Here is a 13,912-nt window from a genome sequence, read left to right as displayed (position 1 = left end):
TGCATCTCCAGGCTGATGGCGATCGCTGGTCGCAGTATAACCACCGTATGTGTGTATATACTTTTTAGGATATTTTTCCAGCTTCCTATCAGCTGGCTCCTTGAGGGCGGCCGTATCTGGAGACGGTAACGCCACTTGATAAGCGTGTGAGCGCCTTATCACCCTAAGGGGTGTTTCCCAACGTACCCTAATTTCTGGCGGGAAAGGGTATAACGCCAATATTTGCTATCGGGGTAACCCTACGCATCATCACACACTTCATTTTATTTTATCTGATTCAGGAAAAACTACAGGTAGTTTTTTCCACTCCCACATAATACCCTTTCTTGTGGTACTTGTAGTATCAGAAACACGTAACACCTCCTTCATTGCCCTTAACGTGTGGCCCTAATGAGAAATACGTTTGTTTATTCACCGTCGACACTGTATTCAGTGTCCGTGTCTGTGTCGACCGACTGAGGTAAATGGGCGTTTTTAAAACCCCTGACGGTGTTTCTGAGACGCCTGGACCGGTCCTAATAGATTGTCGGCCGTCTCATGTCGTCAACCGACCTTGCAGCGTGTTGACATTCTCACGTAATTCTCTAAATAAGCCATCCATTCCGGTGTCGACTCCCTAGAGAGTGACATCACCATTACAGGCAATTTCTCCGCCTCCTCACCAACATCGTCCTCATACATGTCGACACACACGTACCGACACACAGCACACACACCGGGAATGCTCTGACAGAGGACAGGACCCACTAGCCCTTTGGGGAGACAGAGGGAGAGTCTGCCAGCACACACCAAAAACGCTATAATTATATAGGGACAACCTTATATAAGTGTTTCTCCCTTATAGCATCTTTTATATATATACAATATCGCCAAAATCAGTGCCCCCCCTCTCTGTTTTAACCCTGTTTCTGTAGTGCAGTGCAGGGGAGAGCCTGGGAGCCTTCTCTCCAGCTTTTCTGTGAGAGAAAATGGCGCTGTGTGCTGAGGAGATAGGCCCCGCCCCTTTTACGGCGGGCTCGTCTCCCGCTATTTTTGAAGTTAGGCAGGGGTTAAATATCTCCATATAGCCTCTGTGGGCTATATGTGAGGTATTTTTTGCCTCTAATAAGGTTTTTATTTGCCTCTCAGAGCGCCCCCCCCAGCGCTCTGCACCCTCAGTGACTGTTGTGTGAAGTGTGCTGAGAGGAAAATGGCGCACAGCTGCAGTGCTGTGCGCTACCTTTATGAAGACTCAGGAGTCTTCAGCCGCCGATTTTGGACCTCTTCTCTCTTCAGCGTCTGCAAGGGGGCCGGCGGCGCGGCTCCGGTGACCATCCAGGCTGTACCTGTGATCGTCCCTCTGGAGCTAGTGTCCAGTAGCCAAGCAGCAAATCCACTCTGCACGCAGGTGAGTTCACTACTTCTCCCCTAAGTCCCTCGTTGCAGTGATCCTGTTGCCAGCAGGACTCACTGTAAAGTAAAAAACCTAAGCTAAACTTTCTCTAAGCAGCTCTTTAGGAGAGCCACCTAGATTGCACCCTTCTCGTTCGGGCACAAAATCTAACTGGAGTCTGGAGGAGGGTCATAGGGGGAGGAGCCAGTGCACACCACCTGATCTGGTAAAAGCTTTACTTTTTTGTGCCCTGTCTCCTGCGGAGCCGCTATTCCCCATGGTCCTTTCAGGAACCCCAGCATCCACTTAGGACGATAGAGAAAGTAGTTTATGAACATATATTGTATTTGCTGTAAATTACACATGCGGCGGGAATCCTGAGGATACCTCCCACCAGAGCAGTTGGAGAAAGACACAGCCCACCTGTTCAAATCCACCTATTACCTTTGCTATAATGTGGAGACACATTCCTGTGTCCAATGAACAATGAGATTATAGGGACCATTGTATTGTGAATGTATGTTGTGTATATAAAGACCACCATTGCCTGGCCAGACTCACTCTCTCTGAAGGCTTTCTCCCTGAATGCTGAGGGCTGGATCCAGGGCGCGCTTGCGAATCATCCCCACGTATGTATATTTCTCTGTAGCCATTATTCTCCATTACTCTGTTTAGATTTACTTGTTAGTTTGTAGTGTATGACTTGTATTGTTTTACCTTTCTCTATCGTCCTAGTGGATGCTGGGGTTCCTGAAAGGACCATGGGGAATAGCGGCTCCGCAGGAGACAGGGCACAAAAAGTAAAGCTTTAGGATCAGGTGGTGTGCACTGGCTCCTCCCCCTATGACCCTCCTCCAAGCCAGTTAGATTTTTGTGCCCGGCCGAGAAGGGTGCAATCTAGGTGGCTCTCCTAAAGAGCTGCTTAGGAAAGTTTAGCTTAGGTTTTTTATTTTACAGTGAGTCCTGCTGGCAACAGGATCACTGCAACGAGGGACTTAGGGGAGAAGAAGTGAACTCACCTGCGTGCAGGATGGATTGGCTTCTTGGCTACTGGACATCAGCTCCAGAGGGACGATCACAGGTACAGCCTGGATGGTCACCGGAGCCTTGCCGCCGGCCCCCTTGCAGATGCTGAAGTAAGAATGTCCATAACTGCCAGAAGATGTTATGGACACGACAGTGGTCAGGTGATGCAGATTCCAAACGGCACAGTATGGCCGTATAAAGGAAGAGGACTTGTTTGGGGTCGGTCCATCGGACCTGGTGGTCACGGCAACTGCTGGAAAATCCACCGTTTTTTTACCCTAAGTCACATCTCTGCAGAAAAAGACACCGTCTTTTCAGCCTCAGTCCTCTCGTCCCTATAAGATCATATCTGCCCAGGGATAGAGGAAAGGGAAGAAGACTGCAGCAGGCAGCCCATTCCCAGGAACAGAAGCGTTCCACCGCGTCTGACAAGTTCTCAGCATGGCGCTGAGACCGTACAGGACCCCTGGATCCTACAAGTAGTATCCCGGGGGTACAGATGGGAATGTCGAGACGTTTCCCCTTCGCAGGCTCCTGAAGTCTGCTTTACCAAGTCTCCCTCCGACAAGGAGGTAGTATGGGAAAAAATTCACAAGCTGTATTCCCAGCAGGTGATAATTAAATTACCCCTCCTACTACAGAAAAGGGGTATTATTCCACACTATATTGTGGTACTGAAGCCAGAAGGCTAGGTGAGACTTATTCTAAAAATTTTTTTTGAACACTTACAAAGGTTCAAATTAAGATGAAGTCACTCAGAGCAGTGATAACGAACCAGGAAGAAGGGGACTATATAGTGTCCCGGGACATCAGGGATGCTTACCTCTATGTCCCAAATTTGCCCTTCTCACTAAGGGTACCTCAGGTTCATGGTGCAGAACTGTCACTATCAGTTTCAGACGCTGCCGTTTGGATTGTCCACGGCGCCCCGGGGTCTTTACCAAGGTAATGGCCGAATTGATGATTCTTCTTCGAAGAAAAGGCGTCTTAATTATCCCTTACTTGGACGATCTCCTGATAGGGGCATAGTCCAGGGAACAGTTGGAGGTCGGAGTAGCACTATCTCGGATACTGCTACAATCAGCACGGGTGGATTCTAAATATTCCAAAATCGCAGCTGATCCCGACGACACGTCTGCTGTGCCTAGGGATGATTCTGGACACAGTCCAGAAAAAGGTGTTTCTCCCGGAAGAGAAAGCCAGGGAGTTATCCGAGCAAGTCAGGAACCTCCTAAAAACAGTGCATCATTGCACAAGGGTCCTGGTAAAAATGGTGGCTTCCTACGAAGCAATTCCATTCGGCAGATTTCACGTAAGAACTTTTCAGTGGGATCTGCTGGACAAATGGTCCGGATCGCATCTTCAGATGCATCAGCGGATAACCCAATATCCAAGGACAAGGGTGTCTCTCCTGTGGTGGTTATAGAGTGCTCATCTTCTAGAGGGCCGCAGATTCGGCATTCAGGATTGGATGCTGGTAACCACGGAGCCCAGCCTGAGAGGCTGGGGAGCAGTCACACAAGGGAAAAATTTCCAGGGAGTGTGATCAAGTATGGAGACCTTTCTCCACATAAATATAATGGAGCTAAGGGTAAATTTATAATGCTCTAAGCTTAGCAAAGACCTCTGCTTCAAGGTCAGCCGGTATTGATCCAGTGGGAAAAACATCACGGCAGTCGCCCACGTAAACAGACAGGGCGACACAAGAAGCAGGAGGGCAATGGCAGAAACTGCAAGGACTTTTCGCTGGGCGGAAAATCATGTGATAACACTGTCAGCAGTTTTTCATCCCGGGAATGGAAACTGGGAAGCAGACTTCCTCAGCACGACCTCCACCCGGGAGAGTGGAAACTTCATTGAGAAGTTTTTTCCACATGATTGTAAACCGTTGGGAAATACCAAAGGTGGACATGATGGCGTCCCGTCTGAACAAAAAACGGGACAGGTATTGCGCCAGGTCAAGAGACCCTCAGGCAATAGATGTGGACGTTCTGGTAACACCGTGGGTGTACCAGTCGGTGTATGTGTTCCCTCCTCTGCTTCTCATACCTAAGGTGCTGAGAATTATAAGACGTAGAGGAGTAAGAACTATACTCATGGCTCCGGATTGGCCAAGAAGGACTTGGTACCCGGAACTTCAAGAGATGCTTACAGAGGTCTTATGGCCTCTGCCGCTAAGAAGGGACTTGCTTCAGCAAGTACCATGTCTGTTCCAAGACTTACCGCAGCTGCGTTTGTCGGCATGGCGATGGAAAGCCGGATCCTAAGGGAAAAAAGGCATTCCGGAAGAGGTCATTCCTACCCTGGTCAAAGCCAGAAAGGAGGTGACCGCACAACATTATCACCACGTGTGGCGAAAATATGTTGCGTGGTGTGAGGCCAGGAAGGCCCCACAAAGAAATTTCAACTCGGTCGTTTCCTGCATTTCCTGCAAACAGGAGTGTCTATGGGCCTCAAATTGGGGTCCATTAAGGTTCAAATTCGGCCCTGTAAATTTTCTTCCAGAAAGAATTGGCTTCAGTTCCTGAAGTCCAGAAGTTTGTCAAGGGAGTATTGCATATACAAACCCCTTTTTTGTGCCTCCAGTGGCACTGTGGGATCTCAACGTAGTTCTGGGATTCCTCAAATCACATTGGTTTAAAACCAGTCAAATATGTGGATTTGAAGCATCTCACATAAAAAGTGACCATGCTCTTGGCCCTGGCCTGGACCAGGCGAGTGTCAAATTGGTGGTTTTTTCTCAAAAAAGCCCATATCTGTTTGTCCATTCGGACAGGGCAGAGCTGCGGACTCGTCCCCAGTTCTCTCCCTAAAGGTGGTGTCAGTGTTTCACCTGAACCAGCTTATTGTGGTGCCTTGCACCTACTAGGGACTTGGAGGACTCCAAGTTGCTAGAAGTTGTCAGGGCCCTGAAAATATGTTCCAGGACAGCTGGAGTCAGAAAATCTGACTCGCTGTTTATACTGTATGCACCCAACAAGTTGGGTGCGCCTGCTTCTAAGCAGTCGATTGCTCGTTGGATTTGTAACACAATTCAACTTGCACATTCTGAGGCAGGCCTGCCACAGTCTAAATCGGTTAAGGCCCATTCCACAAGGAAGGTGGGCTCATCTTGGGCGGCTGCCCGAGAGGTCTCGGCATTACAACTCTGCCGAGCAGCTACGTGGTCAGGGGAGAACACGTTTGTAAAATTCTACAAATTTGATATCCTGGCAAAAGAGGACCTGGAGTTCTCTCATTCGGTGCTGCAGAGTCATCCGCACTCTCCCGCCCGTTTGGGAGCTTTGGTATAATCCCCATGGTCCTTTCAGGAACCCCAGCATCCACTAGGACGATAGAGAAAATAAGAATTTACTTACCGATAATTCTATTTCTCGGAGTCCGTAGTGGATGCTGGGCGCCCATCCCAAGTGCGGATTATCTGCAATACTTGTACATAGTTACAAAAATCGGGTTATTATTGTTGTGAGCCATCTTTTCAGAGGCTCCGCTGTTATCATACTGTTAACTGGGTTTAGATCACAAGTTGTACGGTGTGATTGGTGTGGCTGGTATGAGTCTTACCCGGGATTCAAAATTCCTCCCTTATTGTGTACGCTCGTCCGGGCACAGTACCTAACTGGCTTGGAGGAGGGTCATAGGGGGAGGAGCCAGTGCACACCACCTGATCCTAAAGCTTTACTTTTTGTGCCCTGTCTCCTGCGGAGCCGCTATTCCCCATGGTCCTTTCAGGAACCCCAGCATCCACTACGGACTCCGAGAAATAGAATTATCGGTAAGTAAATTCTTATTTTTTATTAGAAATCAATCTACTGCGGTGTTAGAGCTGCTGTGGTCATAACCAAAACCCGGTGTGTGTCTTCATTTTCCTGCAAAGGGCTCTCTTAGCGTCTTAATCGCTCTAACAGCATACACATTGTTAAGGTTTTTAGGCGTTACATCATTGCAGTATTTGACTACTAAGGTTTAGAGTATAAGTATATTCTCTTACTGTGTTTTATCAACAAGGTTTACTGTATATCATTCTGTGAGCGTCTGCGCCGCTTGTGTCTCACTCTCACGGCGCAGCGTCTGCCACGCTAAGTGCGTACCCCTACGGCACTCAGTGCGCAAATAGCGTACTCAGTCCGTAATAGTGTATAGCTTTATGTTTAATGGTAATATTTGACATTATCAATATATATATATATATATATATATACAGTATATAAAAAAATAAAAGCATTGCGACTTGAAGCTTCAGATAATTAGGCTTAAATCACCTTCAAGATCCTTCTGCAAAAATACCAATAGCTAGTCCAATCAAAAAGCAGAAACAGGGAACATCTTCACTTAAGACAAGTAGCAGTACTTCCAAACCCTGAGGTAACTCCTGGATGCAATAGGCGTCTGAGCCTTGGGTGTGGTCTGAACCACACTCAGACAGAAAACCTTTAGCTCTGAGGATCATGACATCAGCCTGCCAAGATAAACAGGGCCTGATTTATAGATGGACACAGAACATATCGCTGCTGCCATGGACAGCAGCAGTGATGTGCAAAAATGCTAATGCAGCAGTAGTCTGTAGGAAAAAGATGTCTCCTGCCAGCATTGGATCACCATTGCAACTATGGGTCGATGTTGGCAGTGTCGGTCATCTAAGTAAGCTGAAGCACAGTCCACGCACCATTGAAGATGTATGCAAATAACTGGTTTCTCTGACTGAAGCCCTGATTTAAGAGATTGGTTCTTGGAGGCAGATTCCAAGCTGGGCTCACTGTCATGCTTATAATGCCTGTGTATTAAGACATTTGGGTCCAGTTCAGTGCTTCTATAATTTCTAGATGCCTTTACTTTTACTTTTTGAGCACCCATGGAAGCATTGCTACTAGAAGGAACAGGATGGAATCAACACTGCACTACTAGACATGCCTGTAGATCCCTTGTCCTGAAGCAGAAACACCTTGTGGTTGAACTGAGGTGCTATAATGTAGACACCTGTCCACAATCTCCTGACACACCATGATGAAAACCAATGTGATAGCTGAAATGCGTTTTTTTGCACCCATTATCTGATCCCGTATGCCCCTTTCATGGCCAGTGCACTCTTGGTGCCACTGGGTGATTTATGTAAGCCATGGCCATGACACTGACTGAATTAATTTGATGGCCCTTCCTCCCAATAACTGATATCCTCTGAACAGAGCACTGAAAACTTGTCTGAGTTCTAGCACTTTTATAAGGCGCTTTGACAGCACCAGCTTCCAAAGATCTAATAACTGAACAGTGATGCCCCCCCCCCCCCAGCCTTGAATCTGGCATCCATTGTAACAATTCTGTTGAAGATAGAGAATGGGTGGCCGTGTTGAGGTTAAGGGGTGGCAGTTGTCCAATGGATGGCCCCCTTAGCCCCTCAAGCCACTGCTTCTGTGCAGGAACCAGGGATGGGGAGCCACAACGTGTTGTTCATCCCCCAGTCCAATGAGATGTGGTGTTAGTCACCTAAACCAACTCCCAGAGAATGGATCACACACTGGGAGAAGGCTATCAGCAAGAGTAGGCACCAATTGATAAACAAAGTAAAAATGCATTTAAAAGTAAAGTGGCTGTCATAGCCACCCAAATAAAAATAGCAAGTTGTGGTGGCATAAACCCCCCCCCCCCCCTTTCCTGAAATTCTGGGCTACCAATGTGGCTATGGAAGTGAAGGAGCTTATGGAGGCAAATTTTAAGAACCAAACTCCTGTCACTGCAGTTGATACTGTCAAAGTCAAAAATATTATAGGCACACTCATCACGTACTCCGTGCAGGTGCTTGTTCTGCCGTGCGTACACATACTCGTAAGCTACGTATAATCGCTCATGCGGTCTTGTGTGTTAGCACGTGGTATGAGTAAATATGGTAACATACGCATTCGCACAGAAAAGCCACAAAAGCCATATTCAATATTTTATCCATATAGTGCATAACTCACACACTGTCTGTACATCCTTCAATAGCAAGTTACTGTGCACACACAAATTAATCAAACCACTCATACGCATAGAAAGGCGATTCACAAACAGTGTCTTGAATGTATCAGACCGTCTTGTTTACGCAAAGCTTTGTAATCATGGACCCTGAGTCTATGGGAAAGATAAATACCATTGTTGTCCTGTATCTGTTGAAGACAGCAGATACTGGACTGTCATTGTTTTACTAGAAGCCAGGACAAACAAGAAGACAATATCCTACACAAAACACAAGCCAGAAACCTTGCTTGTACAATAACTTGAAAAAACTTGATTAACAACTTACAAAAGCACATACCAGACATATACATATATCAGAGGTATAACATTTATAGTCTAAACTCAGGGTACTATATGTATATTTCATAACTAATTGTAATAGCAGGAATGTATGTGTGTGTGTGTGTGTGTGTGTGTGTGTGTGTGTGTGTGTGTGTGTGTGTGTGTGTGTATATGTATATATACATATATATGTGTATATATATATCTATCTTGAGGATGGAAATGGATAATCATATGTGTGGGATCATATTGTTCAGGGTCACATAAGCAGTAATCCGGTGGGTATGAGGATATTGTCGCATATTGCAGCAATAAGTTATTAGTAATACCAGATTTATGTATGATTAATGTGGTGGGTTTAACTGGTCATGGGGCGGGAACACAGATGTAAACAAACAGTGATCACATCTTAAGACTTAGCCATCGCCCACCGCTTGAGCTGACCAATGATCCCCAGTGCACAGGATATGTCCCACCCCCGAACCAATGGAAGAAGAGCATACAGTTTCTATTGTTTCATGCTTTGGAATATTGTATAAAAGCCAAGCCTCCTGGCTGGTCAGTCACATTCTCTGAAGGTCATCTATCTTGATTGACTGAGGACCGGAACCGGGTGGCGCTGGCGAAACAAATGTATGTATCATTGATTGTAGCCTGTATCTCTTATGTAATTGTATTATTGTTGTAACCCCCTGTTTAGTTTATAACTGTTGGTGGGTCGGATCCCAACATTTTTAATACAATTGGTGTCGTGTTCCTTTCCTGCTAGGGGTTATAAAGTGTATTCCGCCTCACATGTAGCTACTCCGTGCTTACAGCGTGCTTATGCAACGTGTACGCATGTGTTAAGGGTTACACATGCTTAGCGGTCGAAGCGGCCTGCACAAATATAAGTTAAAAGGTATTGCTTTTTCTTCCTGTAAGTTAATCAGCATTAACAATACCCAGTGGTGCAAGTAGAAATAAATTATTAGTGGTACTGTGTGCGTGCGTGTGCAAAAAAATGAGTGTGGCCACATGCCACATGGGGCGTGACCAAATAAAATGGGGTGTGATACACATATGACCTCAATAGTGCAGTGCCAGATACGCATATGCCCCAATAGTGCCAGATACACATATGCCCCCAATAGTGCCAGATAGACATATGCCCCCAATAGTGCCAGATACAAATATGCCCCCACAGTGTCAGATACACACATGCCCCCACAGTGCCAGATTTGTCCGCACAGTGCTAGATACACATATGCCCCCACAGTGCCAGATATGCCCCCACGGTGCCAGATACACATATGCCCCCACAGTGTCAGATATACCCAAACAGTGCCAGATATGCCCCCACATTGCCAGATACACATGCCTCCACAGTGCTAGATATGCCCCCACAGTGCCAGATACACATATTCCCCCACAGTACCAGATATGCCCTCACGTTGCCAGATATGCCCCCACATTTCCAGATACACATGCCCCCACGGTGCCAGATATGACCCCACAGTGCATCTCTCCGTTATTGCTGCTGCTACCTGGGGCTGGCACTGTCTGCTGCTGCTGTCGGAGAGAGGAGAGCGCCGCACGCGCCTCTCCTGCCCTCAGTCCGGTCTCCTCCTGCGGCGGCCTGTATCTCAGATCTGGCACCGGTCCGCAAGACAATCAGAGCTCGCGGTCCGGCAGCAGCGGCTCCTGAATGGCTACCAGTCCATGAGCTCTGATTAGCTCACGAACCAGCATTTGAGTGTAATACAGGCTGCCGCCGGTCTCAAAGGGGGAGAAACCGCCGGTCACCGGGCTGACTGAGTGGGCAGGCAGGAGGGGTGCATGCTGCGCTCTCCTCTCTCTGACACAGTGTCTGCAAGGTGGTGGCCCTGCGGTACTGTGTACCAGCTAGGAATTTCTTACCAGTACGCAGTACCGCCCCGTACCACCATACTTGCAGCACTGTGATACCCCACTGTATCCAGTGTCCCCATAGAATGAATGAGAAATATTATGATAGAGTTTTACATCTGCCAACAGTCTATTTTTACAGAACAGTCATGTGCACAGCTAAATTTGGCTAATTGGGGATATGGCGAATATGTGTGAGCTAATCTATTCCAATTATTTTTCCAATTTTTTGAGTCGACACAATTAGGAAAAATAAAATGTAGTTTCCACTGTACAGTATATTGATTTGAATTTCTACAATTTACTTCACAGGACAGACGCATAGACTCAAATGTGAAGCATTGTGCATCAGGTTATTTTATTCATTCATTTATAGCATCATTTTCCTTTGTTAAGGTCACTTCTAAATATACAGCATATACATGCATAGCATAAGCTACAATAAATGTGATGAGCTGTGTTGTAGGGCCAGATCCTGGGACTTTTGAGAACTTAGCAAAAACCCAGTGATAAATCAGAAAAGAAGAGTGGTACCTGTAACAGGAGAGCATGTGCAAGACATAGACGACACTTGTGATGGCGGCTGCAAAGGTAGAATAAAACCAGCATTCTGCAGAGATAGAAATGAAATGTAGTAATGTAGTAGTAATTTGCACAGCAACAAAAATATCTATTGACAGATTTCCAAAATCTGACCTTTCAGTATCAGTAAGACCTGTTTCGTCTGGTCGGAAAAAGAAATGTTAACTGTTTCGAGTATCCATGTGTCCAGGCCTTGCACAGCTATTGGTGAGAGAGAAAAATCTACTAGGACAAACTGAAAGAAATGTTGTGATTAGCTGGGTACATACAGAGATAGCCTTAGCTTCACTCACATTATCTTATTCCCATAGGCAATGTTTCTACAACCTCTTTGCCATGAACTCTCTTTATATATAGCTCATATTTCCAGATATCAATTTTCCTTCATGCCCAGTTTACAGTTGGCCACTGTGACTAGTAACGGTAATGCAGGTAGTGTGTATGTCTTACATTGTACAAACAGATAAGACAAAGCACTGCGGTCACTATGATCCTGGTGGGGAATTTAAAATAACGGTCCCATGTATAAATCTTCCATTTGCTTGAAGGAATCTGCTCACCCCTATATTGAAAAGAAAGGTGGGAGCCTGTTGGACAATTAAGGCATACAGGTGGACAGGGCTAATTACACTCACTACATGATAATACACTATTGTTTTTGACACGTCTCTCTATATACATATTTTCCATGCAAACACTGTACATTATGAACAGAATATATAGAAGGTACATGGAGCTAATAAAAACTCCTCTAATATTAACTAGGAGCATTAGAAAACATTTATAAAGTTCTATATTCATTGACTTTCCTCAATTCAAATGAGCCTCACTGAATTACATACAGATCATAACACAGGATACAGGTAATTTCCCCAGAATGCTGCATTATTAAATAAAGAGAAGTGAGAATATATATGAAAATAGTAATTTCTAGATTATTATTTTTATTGTTTGCTTACAGTGCATTTGTAAACATGGGGTCAAATTTCTATAATACACATTGAAACTTGTAGACAATAACAAAATTCTACTACTACATAAGTTATGTCCAGAATACATATAAAGATAACAAGAGAATGACAACATGGGGCTGTATTCACTATGCAGTGACATGCAGAAGCCACCCATTCCCGGTTAGTTTGACCCTAAAATTTAAAATGGCAATCATTTTAAATACAAAACCAGGCATGTTTTGCATTTAACATTATTGTAGCTAATTCCTTACAAAAGCCGCCACTTAGTAAATCTAGCCCCTAGTGTCATTAATTTGACATATTGATATGTACTCTGGATATGAGGAAAACATCTGTCTTGCCCCACCAGCAAGATACAGTACCTTGAAAATCTGTACATTAATATGATAACCAAATTAGACAATAATGGTTAGTTTGACCCCAAAATGTAAAACGGCACATGCCTCTCTAATAAAAATGTCACTTCCGAAAAACTGCTATTTTTGCACAGCAGCTTATTGGAAAAGCAGGGTTGGATGGTTTAAACCAAATGTAAAAAACAAACAAAAAAAAAAACACTGTTTTTTTTAATTATGCTGTGACCACAGGCAGGACACCGTGGCTTCTTAAAAAAAGCCTATTATGCTAAGAAAATAGTGTTTTTTATTCAAAATGTTTAATGCCAGTGGCATGCCCAGTGCTAATGATTAACTGTGTGTGTGTGTGTGTGTGTGTGTGTGTGTGTGTGTGTGTGTGTGTGTGTGTGTGTGTGTGTGTTTCTCTGAAAAATGCTTTTGCACTTTCCATTTTGTATTACTATTCAGATTTATTTAATTATAATAAGTAATAAGTAGGACTAATGCTCAACATTAACTTGTTCTTATTTTTCATTTCATCTATTTCTGAGTGTATTTTGTAAGTATTAGTATGTTTAGTCTATCTACATATATTCAGATGTAATAGGAATCACAAGCTGTAAAAAATTTGTTTTATTGAAAGATGTAAAATAAATCAAATCAAAGCCTAATAACATTATTAATGTTAAAAAGCATTAAAACATGGTTTCTAATACATGACTCATTAAAACATTAATATAAAAAAAACAAAAACCTGTTTAAAAAAAAACCCAACTGTTTTTTCCCCAACCTTGCGGAAAATGTCCTGCCTATACCAGTTCCCCTCCTCTGGCACTCTGCTGTCTATCTGCAGCCATGGGACTCCCGCATCTTTCCTTCCTGCAGGTGACCTGCTGCACTGAGAAGCTGCAGCCTTCCCCCCCACACCTCCACCAACATCTTATTGCCGGATTAGTCCAGCTGCAGAAGTCACACTGTAGTCGCCCCCCTTCCCCTACCCCCCCTTCCCCATCTTGTGAAGAGATTCGGGGGCTATTCACCATCTCAGGATGGAATACATATTATATGCCGGCTGTCAGAATTCCGGCAGCGGCATCCTGGCAGCCAGCGCAGCGAGTGCCCTTGCAGGCTCGCTGCACTCGGCACACAGGTTATATTCCCACTCGGGTGGTGGTGTGGACCCACCACCCGAGAGGGAATACAGGGCTGCGGTCGGGATTCGACCGCCAGCATTTAGCCGTCTGTTGGGATTCCGGCGTTGGGATCCTGAATGCCGGGATCCCGACAGGCGGAATATTAACCGCATACCCTCAGGATAGCATTTTCTGAGTTGACTGAATGTCCCAATTTCTACATCCCCACATTATATAGAATGGGGAGTGTAGCAATTATGAAAATGTAAGGATAATGAATAATCTCCATAATCACTTGATAATTATTTAGGATACAATATGACTGTTGGG

The 13,912-nt window shown here is 45.0% G+C and overlaps 1 protein-coding gene across 1 annotated transcript in view; it reads right to left on the bottom strand.

Annotated features, from left to right (window-relative positions):
• LOC134934568 (stimulated by retinoic acid gene 6 protein-like) overlaps positions 1-13,912 on the bottom strand; it is a 140,630-nt gene that overhangs the window by 64,608 nt on the left and 62,110 nt on the right. The window contains exons 11-13 of the mRNA XM_063929980.1: positions 11,591-11,702; positions 11,255-11,375; positions 11,093-11,168 (exon numbers count right to left, since the gene is read on the bottom strand). Coding sequence (XP_063786050.1) covers positions 11,093-11,168; positions 11,255-11,375; positions 11,591-11,702 — 309 coding nt within the window. The remainder of the gene's footprint in view (positions 1-11,092; positions 11,169-11,254; positions 11,376-11,590; positions 11,703-13,912) is intronic.

Source organism: Pseudophryne corroboree, chromosome 6, assembly GCF_028390025.1.
Source record: "Pseudophryne corroboree isolate aPseCor3 chromosome 6, aPseCor3.hap2, whole genome shotgun sequence".
NCBI classification, from domain to species: domain Eukaryota; kingdom Metazoa; phylum Chordata; class Amphibia; order Anura; family Myobatrachidae; genus Pseudophryne; species Pseudophryne corroboree.
The sequence above is the reverse complement of the archived record's forward strand: the minus strand, read 5'-3'. Positions and strand labels throughout refer to the sequence as shown.